Genomic DNA, 18,689 nt, shown 5'->3' on the forward strand with positions numbered 1-18,689 from the left:
TATGCATGAGTAATGAGCAAAACTGGCCCTAAATATAGATGTAACCGTCAAATTTTAGACATGCTGGTTTTCTAGTTCACTATTTTTTCCACTGAAAAAACCCCATCTCTTTGCTTACATTTCAAATGGTTGAAATCCAGCTCTTCTGTGGAGGCCCAGTGAAGCCTATGCATGACTTCCATGGTCATTTGCACAGAAGGCTACTGCATCCTACCTATGCATTTTGGATCATCACTGAAGTACCAGACCATGTTACCAGTGACTTACGAGAGCAATATTAGGCTGTGGAAGTCCTAACACACTGTCTTTTTATACTTCAGGAAAACGGGAATGTAATTTTATCATCATGAAACTCATATTCATACATTCATATTCATCATCATCATCATATTCATATCATATTCAACATTCAGAAGACTACTCCGATAAAACACAGAGTAAACATGTAGTATGGGTTGTGTTCCTAGGGATTAACGAAGGTGTTCAAATATATTAATACAAACATTAATTGAGTGAAACAGACAAGCTAATGTTACTGCAGGCTGTAGTTCCATTTTCAAAAGGAGTAATGAAACAATTTCCAAGAATGGTAATTTTTGTAACTAAGCACTTCACATTTATGTTTAAAAGCAGAGAAGTGGGGTAATATTCCTGACAGCTCTCAAAACATTCTGGAAAAACACAGCTTGAGCCTGCAAACAGTAGAACATACAAGCAGTCCCAGTGACCTCCAAGTTAAGCATTCTCATATGGCAAAGAGCTGCAAGATTGTCTTTGCTTTTTCCAAAGAATGCTCAATAAAAGTGCAACACAGTGAAACAAATAATCTGATTATTATTCTTATATTGTTAGATGAAAAATGTTCAGGTATTTTATAATTGTGCCTTTTGTAGGGTGGGAATTCCAGTTGAGTAGAACCAGACCAGGCAGGGTACACCCATGCATCTTCTTTCCCAGGGCGGTAACGCAACAAAGCAGTTCTATTGCATAAACCCATCTTCAGCTAAAACACAGTGCTCCCCAAAGCTTCCCACTGTTATTTCAGTTTTGACAAAAGCTGACATTTGTTATTACTTCCATTTCCACTCAGGGATATTCTCCCTTTTAGCTCCTAGGCACCCTTGCTTTCCCCACCCAGCATCTTTTCTTCCTGAGATGTCTGAAGTACTTATGTTAAGTTTCAGAACCTGAGAATTTGGAGGTATTTTTTGGATACTACAGGGCTGCATTTATATCGTACTGTTATGTCCTGTTATACTATTACAGTCACAATACAGATCTTCTAACTAGTTGATACCTGATGCCTTTCCCACCTTTCCTATATAGATAAAAAACAATGTACCCTTCAGCCACTAATATATGACACTTGCTATAAGAGCGACCTTCACCTTCCACAAGTCCTCTTCACCAAGTAAGTGTTGAGGGATCATTTCCAAAACCCTAGCTATGAAAAATTCCTTGAAGTAAACAATTTCACAGTAAAATAAAGAAAAATATCTCCAGAAAATAGCACTCTGTCAAAATCAAAACTTATATACAACAAGAATTAGTTGAGTTTTCCCCTAATTCTTTTATCAGTTCTACATTATCTATAGATAAGCAACATTATCTCTAAGAATTATGAACAGGAAAAACAAGTCTAGTGAAGTAAGTGTCATGTCTTTTTTAGTACTCTTGAGAGATCAAGGAAATTCAGCATTCCACTTCATTATTATAATTATTTTTAATTAAAGTAGCAAAAGACAAAGCTTAATTCCCTACAGTTTTGTGTATCCAAGACTTAGATTGTTCGGTGCACTCTAAACAAGAAACACCACTGCTGTTAACAATCACCTCTGGGTACAAATTAAGTTTTCCATAGATGGGATTCAACCAGGAATTCAGTGTTTATCCTTCTTGTTTTACAAATCTTAATGGATAAAGGTGTTTTAATATCTACTGGAAATTTGGTGCTATTCTTTAGCAAGACTGAACCTACACTGCCATGGTAATGCACATACATGCATATATGAACTTATGAGCTAAGGTACTAGAACAGAAATATTTAAAATATCAAGCTTGCACCTAAACATTTATTTTATTATCAAGAATCTACACTAAAAAGCTGCCAATAAGTGTTATTTAATTTTACATATTAGATTTAAATGAAAGAAACACTCCTCTGGATTCATTGTATTTGCTCTTTTTTCCTACGGAATGGAAAATTGCCACTTCAAAACTTACAAATCTTTGGACAGCTAGTGAGCTCTGATGAACTACTTTCAGGATTCTTATATATCAGTCTGATTTTTTAATACAATTAATATTCTACATTGCGTGCTATGGAGTGCTGTGTCAACAGCTTGTGTTTTTAGCTTTTGGGGTTTTTTGCCCTACTTAACAGGTCTAATTCATGGCAACTTCCATGAGAAGAGATACTGGGACTGAAGTGTTTATGTCCAAGTGTATCTATTTTAAAGAGAAAGATTATTCTCAATTCACATCCAACAAATATTCCAGTGATTAGTCTCATAGAAGTCAATAACAAATGACAGATCATTGTCTTCAACACTTTCACTCCAGGACTATTTTGAAAAATTGTGGGTTTTGAAATTAATAATAGATTTTCTTAATTTTTTAAATTGCTTTCATGTGAGAAGGAGAGTTAAACTTGTAAACTGTGAACTTAACTCATGCAAAACAATGCCTGACAAGTGCAAACTCACAAGCAAAATGCGATCACTCCAATGATATATCCCACTTAAACACTTGCAGCTCAGGTTTTTAAGGTCATCTAAATGCCAAAGGTACAGGTAGGCATTTTTTAAACCACTCCTCAACAATTACAGGCCTAATTCTGATTGACTAAAAAGCCTAAACTCTGGCTATCTGATAGATGTCTGTCTGTATCCTTAAGTGAACTTAAAAGCTGGTGCATAGTATGGTAACAAGGACTTCAGACAAATTCAGCAACCTGTAGACAAATACATTTGTGCCATACAAAGAACTTTTTGAAAACAGACACTCAGCAATAATTTCCCACAGTTTAACTTATACACAGGCCTTAACTGCCTCCTCTTGTTCTGTGAAAAAAGACAATCAAGATGTAGAAAGGTTTGCTGGAGTGGGTAGAGGAGGGGGGACTGGAAGCCCATGTTGGCCTCCGGGGTTTCTCAGTGGAAGAGAATGTACATCATGGCTGTATCATGGTGTTCCTGCATCTATGGATGGTACATAGCATTTTCAAATTTTAATAATGGACATTTAACAATCGGGACAGTTTAGAGGATGACCTTTCAATTTAATTGAAGCTGTAAAATGGCTTCACATTTCAGGAATTAACCTTTTTAGAAGGAGACGAATGTTGCAGAAAGGGATTCAAGTACAAATGAATGGTCCCTCAATTTAGAAACTCAGCAGCTGTAAAAAGAAAGATTTTTGAAACCTAATTAAACTCGTCAATTGTATAGCTTCTTATGTTGAATTTTAAATTATACTAAAACATTGCAATATTTTGAGTAATTTAAGAATCCACTTAGTCTAACATGATAAATGTTTTCCAATACAAAACTGGTTACTAACACTTACTTCAGATAAAATCACCTGACTTGTTTTGGGAGTGGGTAATTTAGATGTAATGGATAGTAAGATCTCTTTTAACTTTGAATTAAATTGCATCAACCTTCTTGCAAGCACCAGCTTGTGATTTCCACATTTCACTTCTTCACTAGAAACTAAAATGTCTCATTAGAAGTATGCATTGATTATATATTGATCTACATTAAATATAGGGTACATAAGAAAAATCTTAGCATGTTTTTTTACAGGGCACTCAACTAAAATCTTTACAAAAGATAAGATAATTATCCACTCTTCGATGTAATAGATACAGATGCCACTTTTATAAATGTACCCTTATGTTCACTTGCCAATAAAACAGTAAACAAATCAACTTTTTAAACCATTTTTTATAAATTATTAGGTTTCTTACTGACACTCTCCAACAATATACAAAAATAATACTACAAGAGTACCAATCAGCCTGACCTACCCCTCATTTCACAGAAAAGTAGAGGTTATGGAAGGACGTTTTTTTATCAGTCATCACTGTAGATGTCTCCTGCAAACGGTAAGTGTACGTGGCTGCCCGTGACATTGGGAAGTCTAGAGAGATCAGGCAGGTTCTGGATGCGTGACCTGAGTTCTTTCCGTACCTGGGACACTCTGGCTAGCTTGCGCTTGTACTCCTGTAATGCAGAAGAATTCAACATGAGACTCTTTTGCTAACACCATTCCTACTATTTACTTCACTTGACATATTCCTTCAGTGAGTTAGATGACTGAGCATCCTTTAATAGGTGAGAACACAGAGAACTGGGTATTTTGGAGACAGAGGTATCAGCTCTAGCATTTTCTCAGCATCTGACTTGAGAAGCATAGCCATGGGATTATTTTGCTTTGAATTGTGAATACAGGAATGCTAAACAAGGAAAACAATCCCAGTTAACACAGCTACATGTTTCTCCATGCAAAGAGTAAAATCAGATTATTCCTAGAAACCATCTTAAGGATAATCGATACACACACTCCACTGCCATTCAAAGAGTACAGGATTATATATTTATTGATGTCAAAAAAGTGACTTTCAGCTTGTACTGATGAAAGAATAAAGCCCAACTGAGCAGACCAATTGTAAGTATTTTGTATTAACTTTTATAATAAAAACCATCAGCACATTTATGGACCCAAGTTTTCCAAAACTTTCTGAACTGGGGACACAGGATTTCACTTTGCCTTGGAATACAGGTCAAACCACTAATAATTCATATATTTAAAGATTACGAGGCATCTTTCACTTGAAACAGCATTATAAAATACAAAGTATCTAACATTGTAAACCAGTGCACTGGAATATAGTCAGGGCTCACGTGACATAATGGAAAATACTAGCTTGTATAAAATAAAAACAGTTACTCCAAAATGTAGGAAGATTAGAGTACAATTTACAGGAATATTTACATTTCAAATACTTGGAAAGAGGTTTCTTTGGAGAGCAGAAAAGACAAAGCATTAGCAGGCAAATTAGCTGCTTATTTGATGGAAATATACTGTAATTCATAACACATCAATTGCAGGTTTAGCTACAGCCTGGGAAGAGCTGGAAATCGGTCCATGCATAACCAAGATCTCATTATATAACCACTTGTAAATAATAGTGGGAGGAAATCTACATAATCCTGTGAAAGTGCCAAATATAAGCACTTGGAAGTTCTGGCAAGTATAAAAACTGTGCAAATGTCTAGAAAATATAAGTCATTCTATTTACAAGGTATAAACACACTTTTAAACATTTTTCTATACTGTTAATAGCACACAGTAAAAAGGGAGGCCAATTAAAAGACATTTTGGCAGCAGAATCAAATACAGTAGTACAAATATTAAATACCTGGGGCTTGATCAAGATTGTTAGACAAGGTCCAACACATGTAAAAACAAAGTTTGCAACTATTAGCAGCAGTGTGGCCTTCTTCCCAAGGGCAGTAAGAAAACCAAAAGAAATCTTAAACTCATAGAGAAGGTAATGCATAGGTAAAAAAACAAACAAACAAAAACTTTATATAGAGATTTTTTTAAAATGTCCCTGGATTAGGCTCACCAGGTCCTTGATATAGCTTAGATTTAAATTTTAAATATTACATATGGTTCAGAGCCTTAAGATACTAAACATAGCAAAAATACTGCAGATGCTTGGTCAGCAGAACTGTAAACACCTGGGGACAGCACACAGGGCAAAGCAGAGTTCCTTTCATTATATAGATGACCAAAAAAGTCTTACAAGTCCAAGTCCCTTGAATCCTCAGAAACCCATCACTTGCTGGCACTTGCCAAAAAAATTCTCTCTAGTGCAACTGACTTCAAGACTGTGGCTGTGAAAATGGAAAGGCTGCATCCTGATACTGTATCCTTACAGTAATTCCCAAGGGCCACAAATACTTTACTGCTTCCTACCTAATATTACAGCAGCATTCAGAGGCCTAAGTGAGCTGGTCCTATGCAAGAGTCATAGTCTTTTGCCAGCATGTAAAAAGCCCGTAACAGAATACTCCTTGCCCTTTTCACTTAGTTCAGATTGCATATATATACTCCTGACTATTACAGGATCACTGAATCAAACAGTTACCAAGGCTGCAAAAGACCTTTAAGATTACCAAGTCCAGCCTATGACCTAACACCACCACATCAGCCAGACCATGGCACTAAGTGCCACATCCAGCCTTTCCTTGAACACATCCAGGGATGGTGCCTCCACCACTTCCCTCGGCAGTCCATTCCAATGTCTAATCAACCTCTCCATGAGGAAATACTGCCTAATATCCAACCTAAACCTCCCCTGGAGCAGCTTCAGGGCATGCCCTCTCATCTTGTTGCTAGTTGCTTGGGAGAAGAGCCCAGTCCACACCTGACTGCAACCTCCCTTCAGGTAGTTGAAGAGAGTGATAAGGTCCCCCTTGAGTCTCCTCTTCTCCAGGCTAAACAGCCCCAGCTCCCTCACCCTATGCCTATAAGAATTTCCCTCTAGTCCCTTTACCAGCCTTGTTGCTCTCCTCTGGACCTGCTCCAGCACCTCAATATCCTTTTTGAAGTGAGCGGCCTAGAACTACACACAGTACTTGAGGTGAGGCCTCACCAATGCTGTGTACAGGGGGAGAATCACATCCCTACTCCTGCTGGCCACACTATTTCTGACACAAGCCAGGATGCCACTGGCCTTCCGGAACACCTGGGCACACTGCTGGTTCACATTCAACCGGTTGCCAACCAGTACTCCCAGGTCCCTCTCTGCCAGGCTGCTCTCCAGCTACCCTTTCCCAAACCTGTAGAGCTGCCTGGGGTTATTGTGGCCACAGTACAGGACTTTTATTTTAGGGAACAGATTTTTATGTCAGAGGAAAAGACATGTTTCATTGCTTAGTTAAAAATGTATAGATTTTATTATTATTATTATTATTAATTTATTTTTATTTTTTTTTAATTGGCAATTTACAGCACACTAGTTAACCAGAATCACTATTTTCAGAAGCAGGGTGGCTGAAGATTGTGTACTAAGCAACACAGGCTTTGAGTAAGCTTGAAGCTAGGAGATCTGGCCTCTGTTGTGCTGTACAGAATAGGATGAGTAGAACTGTAAATACTTAAAAGGCTGCAAATTAGTAAAAGACATTTACTATAAAATCATTCCAGCAGTTAATTCTGGTAAATGGTGCTTGAATCATCTGAATCCTAAGTTCATTCTCTGTCAATGAAGAATGTGAAGCAGCAGATGAGTATCCCTTTGTAAGCTGGAAGTGTGGTGTTAGGCAAATAGGCACAAATCACACACAAATATAGCATCTATATTCTCTCCAGACTTTACTCCAAAACCTAAAATGTGCCTTGAATTAGATTGCCAGTTGCTTGACTCCATTAAAATTCCTTTTAGCTGATAATAAATCATTTCCATAGTAACATCACATTTCTGTCATCCAGTATTTTCCACATAAATTTCACCTGGGACTTGTTGCCTAGTAAATATCAGTTTGGTCAATATCCCTGTCAGTACGTTCCTTTTTCTTCATGAAGGGAAATGTTCTCCTACATTCAGTCTCCCATATAATACAGTCTTCTTCCTCTCACCAACACCTTTTGCTTAATGCAAACTCTTAGGGAGTCAAAACTCAAGCCTTCTCAGAAGTAGACAACCCTGAGAAAGTTTGCTCAAGGTTTTTACTATAAAACTAGAGTAACTAAAAAATTACATAAGGTTTTAGAGTTCCTTATGTTGTTGATGCCATATAAACAACATACTGCAATTTTAATACAGAATTTGTAATCCAAATCATATGCGAGATCTTCAACTACAGGTTAGACATCCATCACAATCCTCCCCAACAAGCAGAAATATTATTCACCTTATCCAGAGCACCTCCTTTTCCATGACACTCACATTGTAGAAATAACTGGAAATGTCTAGTTTCCATGACTGGTAAACAAGTTACAGAGAGCTGATTTTAAATTACAGTGACTTAGCAGTTTTGAGGTCCTATCAAAGGGACTGCTTTTCATGGGTTTCTTCTATTTAAATTTACGCATATATTTTTAGGGCTGCTAATATAGTCTTGGCATTACCTAAGTAGTCCTGGACTGCTGGAATACAAATATCAAGTATTAATTATAAAAAATATTCCTTATATGTACAGCCTTTATTATTTTATCATAATAGGATGCACATGCACCTAGAATCTTACTCCTCAGTGTATATGGTGAGAGTGCGACTTAATTAAAGCAGAATAGTGGAAATGGGGATATCTAGGTGTTATTTCTGACATTGTTGCTCTGTTAGAAATGCTGTGTACTGTTCAGCTGAGTAACAATTTACCCATATTGTTGATGCTTCCAACTGCAGAAATCCTCCACAGTGAATTTCAATTTCATTTGCATTATGTTGATATTAAGATATCCTTCAAATTACCCCCATGTAAATGAGAAAAGATTCAGGCTATTTACTTCAAACAGTTAAGGACAAGCAGAAGTATTATGTTTTCTTTTGCTACAGTGAGCATAATTTGCGTTGCTTGCTACCTATGGAGAACCTTACTCTTGGGATATAAGGGCAATGTGATGTATGGAATAAAAGTCTCTTCAGTTTCTTCAGCGGTCTAATATAACGCTACTTTCAAGCAACAATTTTTTGTACTTCCAGTCATAAAAAAAGGTTTATGAGATGATTAGAAGAACTTATTTTGCTCATTAGAACCCCACTGATTACTACAATTCCCGTTACTTGACAATGTAGAATATAGATATTTTGTGAAAGCAATGCTAACAAGCCACAGATTCCACACCTAGATTAATAGAAACTCTATCAAATTAGTACCAGGCAAAAAAAGCCAAATAATTTTTGAGTAGACACTACAATCATATTAACAATAAAAACGTGGGCAGCCCAAACAGGCTGTACACTGCAGAGAATATTTTCCCTTCAACTGAAATAGATCTTAACATAAAGCTTCTGCAATTATGGTAGAGAGATGCTACAGCTAAAATAATTTGGAACTCCATAGGTATGCTTTCCCTTTAAAACATTAATATGACTTTAACTCTCACCTGACCACTTAGGCTATGGCACACATCAAAATAGTGTGTGGCATAAAATGTATAGGAAAGTGAAAGAAAAAAAGTCTGATCTCAAAGCAAGGATAAAAACCACAAATATTTAATCTGCACCCTTGTTAGGTACAGATAGAAAGGTAAGGTGGAAATCAACACTCTCAATATAGAAAAACATAATTCAAAAGGTTTAAAATGTGTGAAGGCGTGTGTGTTCATAAGCATCCACGACCTGTATGTCCATGGTATTTAAAACTGAGATCTCTGATTTCATAGATCTGTTCCAAACTTCTAGTTTCAGGTGCAGATGTCAGAGATGTGTCACAGAGCAAAGGCTTCTCACACACTCTGTCAAACAGCACAGAAACCACCACAAATCTTCAAAGGTTCAGACAAAGGCAAATTGCATGTAATACATTGATATCTTGATTCTGAAGTTCTGAAACACAGTGTCAGTTTATAGACGCCACCTTGTTAAAATCTATCACATTACTGGCCATTTTTCTGCAAGGAAGCCTGACAACTAGGAGAATTCAGAGATGCCTCACTATCTCTCTGGAAGGATTCAATTTTATGCTGCCTTTAAAAATTTGGCATGGTTCATGCTCTTCACCAGAATGATTAAATGTTCCACCTACTTATTAGTGTTAAGGATGAACAAAATCCTGAAATAACTTTCATTTAAGACACTCAACAGAGCCTGAACACATCTATATGCATCACGCACACACACACACACAAGGTTGAAAAATCAAGGACAGTTATGACAAGCTTATAGAAGGACTAACTTGGATAACCTTCCATTACAAATTTTCCTGGTTACTAGAAAACAAACTTTTGGAAGAAAGTTTCAGCTTTCTAACATGTTAGCACCTATCAATTTTCCTTTAGGTCTTACCACATGTAGAGCAAAATGAATAGCATAGAAGCAATGAGCACCTTCCTAGTGACTGCTGTTTATTTCTTACTGTTCTATGCATTGCCCCACACATTACTTTACACATTACACTGTATGCAGATCCACTACTATTCTTATAGTTTTTTAATGGCATACTTCACCATTACAAAACACAATTTATTCTTCAGAAAACTTTGAGATAAAGAATCAAAATGATACACATCCTCTAATTTTGGGTACTGTATTTTTCTTAGTATTTAACAATACTGAGAACTTAATGCTTCAAAGCATTTTCTAAATTAAGTTAAAATACTAGAGACTTCTCAGCTTGTCTGCAAATTGAAGCAACAGGAAGTCAGAAGTTTGAAACCCAGAAAATAAATTAATGACCCTCTGGGGAAAGCTTGATTAAGTGACTTTGTCTACCATCAGCTGTTATGCTGCGAAACAGACAGGAATACACTGCAGATCTTCAAACCATAACATCCTGAGTGTGGCAGTAATAAATAGGAACAAAGCATTTTACCAGGGTACTTCCCATCCGAAGGGTGATTATCAGAAATATAAAGTCCTTCACAATGGTCACTAATTATTCTTCCCATTCCTTGAAAATGCTATTTCTTTCTTCAGCTCATTCCAGCCCAAAACTTGGGTCTCAAATCTCATTCACTTCAGGCTTGACTCCTGCTTCCCATCTATATTCCTTGAACAATGTCCCTAGAACCAACATCTTTGTCCAGCAACCTGTTCGATACCTATCAGTCTCCTGTCATTCCTGTATTCACATTTCATACAAACACAACTGGTTTCTACCTGTTCTCATTTCCTCTTTTCTGGCCCCATATCTGAATTATTCCCTCTGCAGTCCTGGTCTGCACTTATCATTTTGGCTATAGTTTTTTTGGCTGTGTCTGGTTCCAGTTCCACCTATTGATCCTCAGTCCTGTACTAAGCCTGTCCCTGTTCTCTGCCTATATATCTCCATGAAATCTTTCAATCCCAGTTTTTACTTTCATTCTCATAGTCCAAAGGAATTCCAGTTCTTCTCATTTCAGTCCTAGAAGACATTATGCTTTTCTGGTTAGTCACTCCCTTTCTTGTCAGCTAGCTGATCTCCTATTCCAGTTTTTACTGTAATGTCTAACCTTGAATCCCTTAATCTCTGCAGTTTATGGTGCCAAGTTCCATGGGAACTTGTCCAAGTTCTGCATTCAAACTCATCAGCTTCCACATCCCAATTACTTAGACTCATGGACAAACCACCCATAAAAGAAGTTCTCTGCTCTCAGGTCAGGTCCTAGGCCCATGGTCAGCCCAGATAACAATTGTATACAGTTGCAATTGCACAAAAAGTCTTCTTTACCCCAAGCTAGAAAACTGTCTAGCAAAGAAGTTCTTCATGGAAGTTAGTAATATTTCTAAGAACTCTAATGAGCATAATAAAGCAAGATTTTTCCTAATGCCTGTAATTTCATTAAATTCAGATCGATTTTCATTAATATATCAAAATGCATACCCCTGACAGAAAAAAAAAGTGTTTCCCCATTCCATAATACTTTGAGAAAGAACATTAATGATGTCATTGCAAAGAAAAGGTAATTTTTTATGATTGTTTTATTACAAATCTGTCCTTAATTTTATTCTTGAAGAATGTGTTGGCAAAAAAGTTGGTCAGTGTTTGGGAAGGCAAAGAAAAGAAAACAGGGACTTACAAGCTTAATTACCAGGAGTATTACTCGCTTAACTTACTTTATATTTTCACCCATTCAATCATAAAAGGTCCACAGTGATTAATAATACATTTATTTAATTAAGGAATATCTATGGTACAATCACTCAATTTAAAGCATTTCAGGATGGAAGATATGAGCAGCAGGTTGAATGAAAGATGCCTGCTTGAGGTTAAATTTGGTCTCCTTATATTTTACTATTTGATACAGCATTTTTATCTGGTCGAAAAATTAGCCATTACAATAAACTAAAAGCTACATACTTCCAAGAGATGCTTGAATTTCACTGCATCACTAAGTTTCAAATCTTGGCTGACCGAACAAATTGTGCTCAAACAAATATTCAAGTTGATACTCTACAGAGACACACTTGAAAGGGATAAAGCAGAACAGTTCTGAAAAGAATAAAATTTTAAAAATGGCTGCAGGCTAAGAGATAGCTTATGGAAGTTTCACCTTTTCACAAATGATCTGAGGGAAATCCAAATTAAGGGATATCAAGGTTCAATTTTAAAGGAATTTGTGAGGGAAATTTCTTTATGATCTACTAGAAAAAATATGCTTTTAGCAAGGCATTTAAGAACAGTTGTGTAAAGGCCTGAGGCTCAAATATGTACCTAACAGCTGAACTGTAAGAATTGTGTGCATAGAAACACACTCCTTATTTCAAGGAGGTTTTGTAGGTCATGACAGCAGTCTCAGTGCCAAATAAATATTCCATATATGCAACTCATTTGTCTAAAGATAATGCTGTGGGTGTCAAACCCCAAAAATGTAGACTTTGATGTTGATTGTTTAACAGAGACAAATGGACATCTGAAAGTATGAAAATTCTGTAAAGCCAAAACTACATGTAACTATTTTCCAGATGAAAAGTGCATCTGAGAATAAAAGTAACACTGCAGATCACTAGCTAGTGAAGAGACAACTGTTTCAGATCTATATAAAGTAGAAGTGTGAGACCTAGTTTTATCATAGCCAAGCTAAGTACTAGTTACAGTCTAATCCAAGCAGCAGAGAGCTTAAAGCAGACTAATGTACATAGCTTTTTGCAACTGCAGTGTAGAGCTATGCAGTATTTACCTGTGAGCAAGAAAGAAAAAGCATGAGATGTGTTTGAATCAGAAGTGGTTTATTCACCTAAGAGTGGGTATTAGCTGTATTTCAAGTGAAATAAACAAAAGAAATACAGAGGACCTCAACTTTCTGCTACAGGTAAGCCCAGGCTGTTGACTTTGTTCATTAAAGTATTCTGTCAGTGTAGACCTATCTCTGCATAACTGGCCTTGGCCATTTTAAATGAGCTCTTCAAACTATACTTATAAAAAATAAAAATTTGTCTTTTTATTTTCCCAGTTCATAAGTGACTCCAATCCAATGCAACAGCCATGAAGGACAAGTACATTACAATTACCGACTAATCTTACCTGAAGAGCATGTGGCTATTTCTCAGGAGAGTTTTAAAAAATGGTCCTCAAAATAAGCCAAGGAATCACCCAATGAACACAGTCAATAAATTTTATCAGCTAGACAGCTTCATATTACACTTGTCAACTTATTCTCACAATTTCATTAAGTAGGTTGAAACATCCATTTTTGAGACATGAATTGTAAAGAAGAGGATTTAGTTACAGCTCAAAGACAAGCATTCATTTTATTTCCTTTAATGGTAGTTGAAAGTGCTCAGCGTCATTTGAGAACTGAAACTATAGTCTAAGTGACTAAAGAGAATAATTATCTGTGTAAGATAAACAGTCGATATGCTGCATGGAAATTTGTTCTTTCTCTCCTTTCACAACTGTGAAACAGATACTTCAAGTGCAGTGTTCTGTGATGGGCATGGGAGCGTGAGAAAGGTAAATTTGGAAGGGAAGAACTACAGAACAGCAGTAGATACTCTGACTTACTCCTTGAAACTGACCCAGGGATAGGGGGTGGGGGAGTGTGCAGTCCTGTGGGAATGTCTCAAATGAAAACTCTACCACGCATGAAGCAAGCAACCAACCACACTCCTTCTAGAGTCAACAAGAATCATAATTTCCTAATATTGCACATAGATACTAGTTCTATTATTTAAAAAAAAAACAGTGCTCACCCTCAAGCTTTAGTATTAAAATATTATGATGAGAATGTTTTGCATATAGGAAGCAATACCGATAGAGAAGACAGAGCAATTACAAGAAAAATACACAATGTAAAAGTCTCTTATCAAGCAACAAATTTCAGGTAGCAAATTTGGCACAGCCACCCATTTTTGAGATGATTTACTCAGTTCTGAATTGCTCAAATAGCTAGTCTTACTTTTTAACAAAAACAGTGTAAAAAGACACTGTCAGGGCAGAAACTGTAAGCAACCAGAGAATATGAAGTCTAGAAAGAAAGCAGAACACAGAACAAGTAAACAACATTAAAAAGAAGAAGGAAAGGCATTTACAGTGTTTTTCCTTAAGCTTTCTTTTCCATTATGAACTATTTTCTGGCCAAAAGCCTACGGCTTGCAATAATCTCACTAATGCACATCCTTCTGTCACCTACTGATAAAAGAAAAAGTGTATCAAAGGTTAGCAATAATTTCTATCTAAAATGTCTTGGCTTTTTAAAGCATCTTTCATCCATTCAAGACACCTGTATTTCATTAGAAAGGTCTTCAAAATAATTATCCTGGTTTATATAGAAGCTCTAAGAGTACCTGTTGGGTTTTCTGCTTTGTGGGTCTGTATTTCTATCCAGTTGTGGATGAAGGGATCTTGGAAGATGAGATCATCAGGAGAACGTAGTTAGTAAAATGTTGTTACCCCAATTTATTGCCAAGATATTTATTAATTAAATAATGAGTAATTCAACAGATATTAAAGAGAAAAATGCAAGTAAAGTAAAAAATTGTCTTGTTCTTTCAATTGTCATCCAAATTTCAGTAAATGTGTAATTTTGAAATGGAGAGGAACACAGTGAAGAATCATTGTTTGCAAAGTACAGCATTGCAGATATTCCTGACAAAGATTTAATTGACCAAGATTTCAGACTGTTTAGCAGGCATGAATAAAATATCTAAACACAGTTACTCTTGTTCATCAATTTCTTCACTGTATGTCCTAAACCAGTTATTTGGGTTTTCAGTGTTGCAAAAATTGAATTATACAAAGTAGTAAATAGCCTAAATACCCTGTTTTGCCATGTCTTTCTTACATGTCAGTTTGTAAGTCTGTTACAAACACTTTCACCAGCTACATCAACTTTATTTGTTGGTTGTTTTTTTTTAATGACAGACATTCCAAATTTCTCTCTTAGGCATACAAACCTCACTCTTACAAACTTGATAATATTTTTAATTTTTATCAAACGTTCCAGAGAAAAACTCAGGCTCTATTTCAATTTATACAAGCTAAAATAAGAATTTAAAATATTTTGAAATGTTGCCTCACAATACCTCAGGAAAGCAGTGAAGTATGGGGGTTTATCAGATTTTATGTCCAAATTGTAAAATAATTACGTCTCATTCCACTCGTAAGCTGCTTCAAACTCCTTGAGAAAACAAGACCTGAAGTAGCAATGGAGACTGTACTCCTGATGCAGAAAAGGGCTTATTGTTGTGGCAAACTGGGTTGAATACCAGTTGAATATAGATGGCTTCTGGAGTATCTAAGAACTTTTTAATTACTTGTCCCTCTCTTCCCTGTTGTTCAGTAAACTGTTAGGACTGGTCTGTTTATAAGCTCACACTTCCAGATCTCTTGTAAACACCAAGTCTGAAAGAAAAAAATCATAAACTATGCCTAGTATCTGACAACCAAGACTTTCATAAAGAGAAACAAAACCTGTATGACTCAATCTGCAGCTGGAGCTCAGGCAAAAGCTGGATTGACTGGCTGGCACAGCAAAATCAGTCTGCCAGGACATGTTTTAAGACTTCTCATCTTCTGGACATGACCAGATGTGGGGCAGAGAAAGAGTTTGTAAAGAACAACATAAATGCTCTCTTGGTACATGTTTCCAGACTGCTATGAGGTAGAGGTCTCAAGTATTAGGCCTGGGTATGTCACTTAGCTTTCACTTTGCATGGCAACCATCATGCAGAAGGGCATGCAAGAGGGGAAACATAGGATAATGAACAGCACTAAATCCAAGGTACACTTACTGTAAATAACTTCTGAGTGAACCATGACTTATAATAAAATACAAAGACTTGCACCCAAATTTAAGATACTACCTTGAAGAGTGATCATAAAAGTCACCATGCATTCCAAATTTTACTTTTTATAGGGAGCACTTTGTGAAACTAAAGGGAATTTCTCTACTGGCACCCTGCAAACCACCTGGGAGTGCAAAGAATCAGACACTGCAAGCTGAAGGGGCTTAGCAACCCAAACGAATTACTCAGTGCCTCCCAGCCAGCACCAGCTTGTCCCTGATATTGCAACAACACAGCAAGAGAAGCCTCTGCTGAGGGCAAGTAACAGCTGATGGCACAGAGAGAGTAAAGCTGTCTTACTGTTTAACAGAAGCATAAGGTAAAAACCTACAGCTCTGTGTACAATTTTTCTGATCACACTGCATGAAAAGAACATAAATGTTCCACTGACTACAGTGGCTGTTATCCAGCATGGCTTCAAAGATTTGGGGCTAGGGTATTTGCCAAGTTGTGCATGCATACGTAGAGCACAAAGTACACAAACTGAATAAATGAGATGATCCTAGTAAGTACAGTGACAGGAAGCTTCTCTATGTTGAACTGTAGGATATGAAAAAAATTCTGCTACTAATATTCTGATTTGCACATACATCAAAACTTCCTGGCTTGAAAGCAGTTTGTTCCACAAAATTGGCTTGGATTCTTCTCTCCACATAAGGCAGAAGACACTAATCAGCCAGGATGTAAAAAAAAAAAAGTAGTTTCAGGGTGCTTCTTTGTAGAAATGCTGAGAACATGGGTGCCAAACAACTGCAGAAGAAACTGTCCATTACATTTTCAATGGCATTGGGATGACTTTTGCTTACAGGCATTGTAGCAAGGGCGTACATTGATTATCCATATAAAGTACAGGTGAGAAGCTAGCAAGGAAATCAAAGGAGTACTGGTTTAAGGATTACTTTCTGGAGGATACCCTAGTCACGTTAAATTTATTGCTGCTATGTTCTAAGACAGCACTATGGCACAAGAAGAAATCTAGAAAATCAGGAATTATTAGTTCTTGACAGGTACATGTTGTCTGAGAAAGTTCATGCAGGTTACTCAGAACCAAATCAGTCTGTAGAGACTGTAGTTTCTACTTTGAGTTTGCACCTGCATCACTGTTTGTGCTTTATTCCATTATCTTTCAGCCTTGAGATAACATTGCTGAGCAAGAGCACCTGATTTCTTCCACAGATAATATTATAAACAGAGACTTTCCACTCCAGCATCTTCAGATGTCATAGCTAAGCACAGTAATTGTGTTATGGCAAAGATAGCAAATTAATACATGTACAGATAGAATTTCATTCTTTCCACAGAGGTTACATCTAATATCATCCTATGCCAGATTATGGTTTTCTCTACTGGAAATGGCACTCAACTAACTACATAACCCATGGTAGCAAGCACAAGAAACACCTGGCTTGCAAGATGGCATGCTAAATTGTTTTACTAACGTGTTTAGCAAAACACCACAAAAAAAAAAAAAAAAGTCAGTGGTACATCTTCTAGATCTAAACTGTTTAAACCTAAAGGTTGTTTAATGTACCACTCATTTAAAAAACAACAGCAACAACAAAAATCACCACCACAATGACTTCCTAGGGCAGAAGGCAAAAAATGGGAAAAGAAGAAAATATGACTTACTGGCACCCATGCAGTATCTGTTGCTTACATTGGTTATTACAGAATCAGAGATGAGTGGAAGACTAAGAAGATTTAGCTGGAAGCTAACCATCAAATACCAGTTTAACTAAATTCCTGATTTTTTTCTGGATTATTATCAGAATCAGAGGCCAAGTACTCCAGAATAAAGTTTGTACAATGATGGCACACTTTTCAATTTATCAGTCAAATATCAGTCAATTTATCAATTTATCAGTCAAACCTTCTAAATGAGCCACCATCTTTTGACCATGGTTCACTACAGCTGATGGATGTCAGTTATCTCCATCAGAGAAAAAGTAGTTTAACATCACAGATTTTACAATGTTTCTAGAATACATCTAGAATTTAACCACGTTTCACCTTGGTACTCTGAACTCTTAGGCAATGAATAGCACCAGATTCAGCTTCACTGTTGAGTCTTAACGTGTAGGACAGCAAAGATAAGGTGGAGGGAGGGAAAGAAGGGGGAAGATTCTGTATGAATGTCACACACTGTTTTCTTAGGGACCATGGTTTGAGGAGAAAGCAAAGGAAAAACAGGTCATTTTATACATAGTGAATTAAGATATGACATAGGAATCAACTGCTTTCCTATTTCCTGCCCTTGAAGAAACATTCCTCCTACTCTGGTAGTTACTAGCAACCTAGAAACAAATAACATGAAAACTTCTGTGTGCTTGAAAGACTGACAAGTGTAACACTTGAGGGAGTTGTATACCATCTGCTCAGTTTTCTGCCTTCTACCATCTTCACAATCAGAGGGCTCACTTCTATTGAGATCAGGACAGCACTGAGGTTTGTTTTTAAAGAAGTTACAAAGAGCTCAGCACTCCGTACAAAACCCAATTAAGTTGTTTACAGGCACAGCTCTGGAATAAATGAGGTTGTTTCTATACCTCCTTTGCTGTCCGATGAACAAAGTATTTGGGCTGGAGGAAACAGGTAGTTGGGAATGGAAAGGGGTAATAAGAATTTGAGGAGCTACATCAAAGTATCTACTTGACCTCTAGGACCAAAGTCAGCTGTAAATCTTGCTTCTCCAGTCTTCCTCACATTGTTTTATTGCTATTTTTTTCAGAATTGACTTCACAACAAA

At 36.7% G+C, this 18,689-nt stretch overlaps 1 protein-coding gene across 1 annotated transcript in view; it reads right to left on the reverse strand.

Annotated features, from left to right (window-relative positions):
* Positions 1–4,076: 4,076 nt before the first annotated feature.
* RPRD1A (regulation of nuclear pre-mRNA domain containing 1A) overlaps positions 4,077–18,689 on the reverse strand; it is a gene marked incomplete at its 5' end in the record, with an annotated part of 30,124 nt that continues 15,511 nt past the window's right edge. The window contains one exon of the mRNA XM_009996541.1: positions 4,077–4,226. Within this exon, the coding sequence (XP_009994843.1) occupies positions 4,077–4,226 (150 nt within the window). The remainder of the gene's footprint in view (positions 4,227–18,689) is intronic.

The sequence above is a fragment of the Chaetura pelagica genome, unplaced genomic scaffold (assembly GCF_000747805.2).
Source record: "Chaetura pelagica isolate M959 unplaced genomic scaffold, ChaPel_1.0 scaffold82, whole genome shotgun sequence".
In the NCBI taxonomy this organism is placed as follows: domain Eukaryota; kingdom Metazoa; phylum Chordata; class Aves; order Apodiformes; family Apodidae; genus Chaetura; species Chaetura pelagica.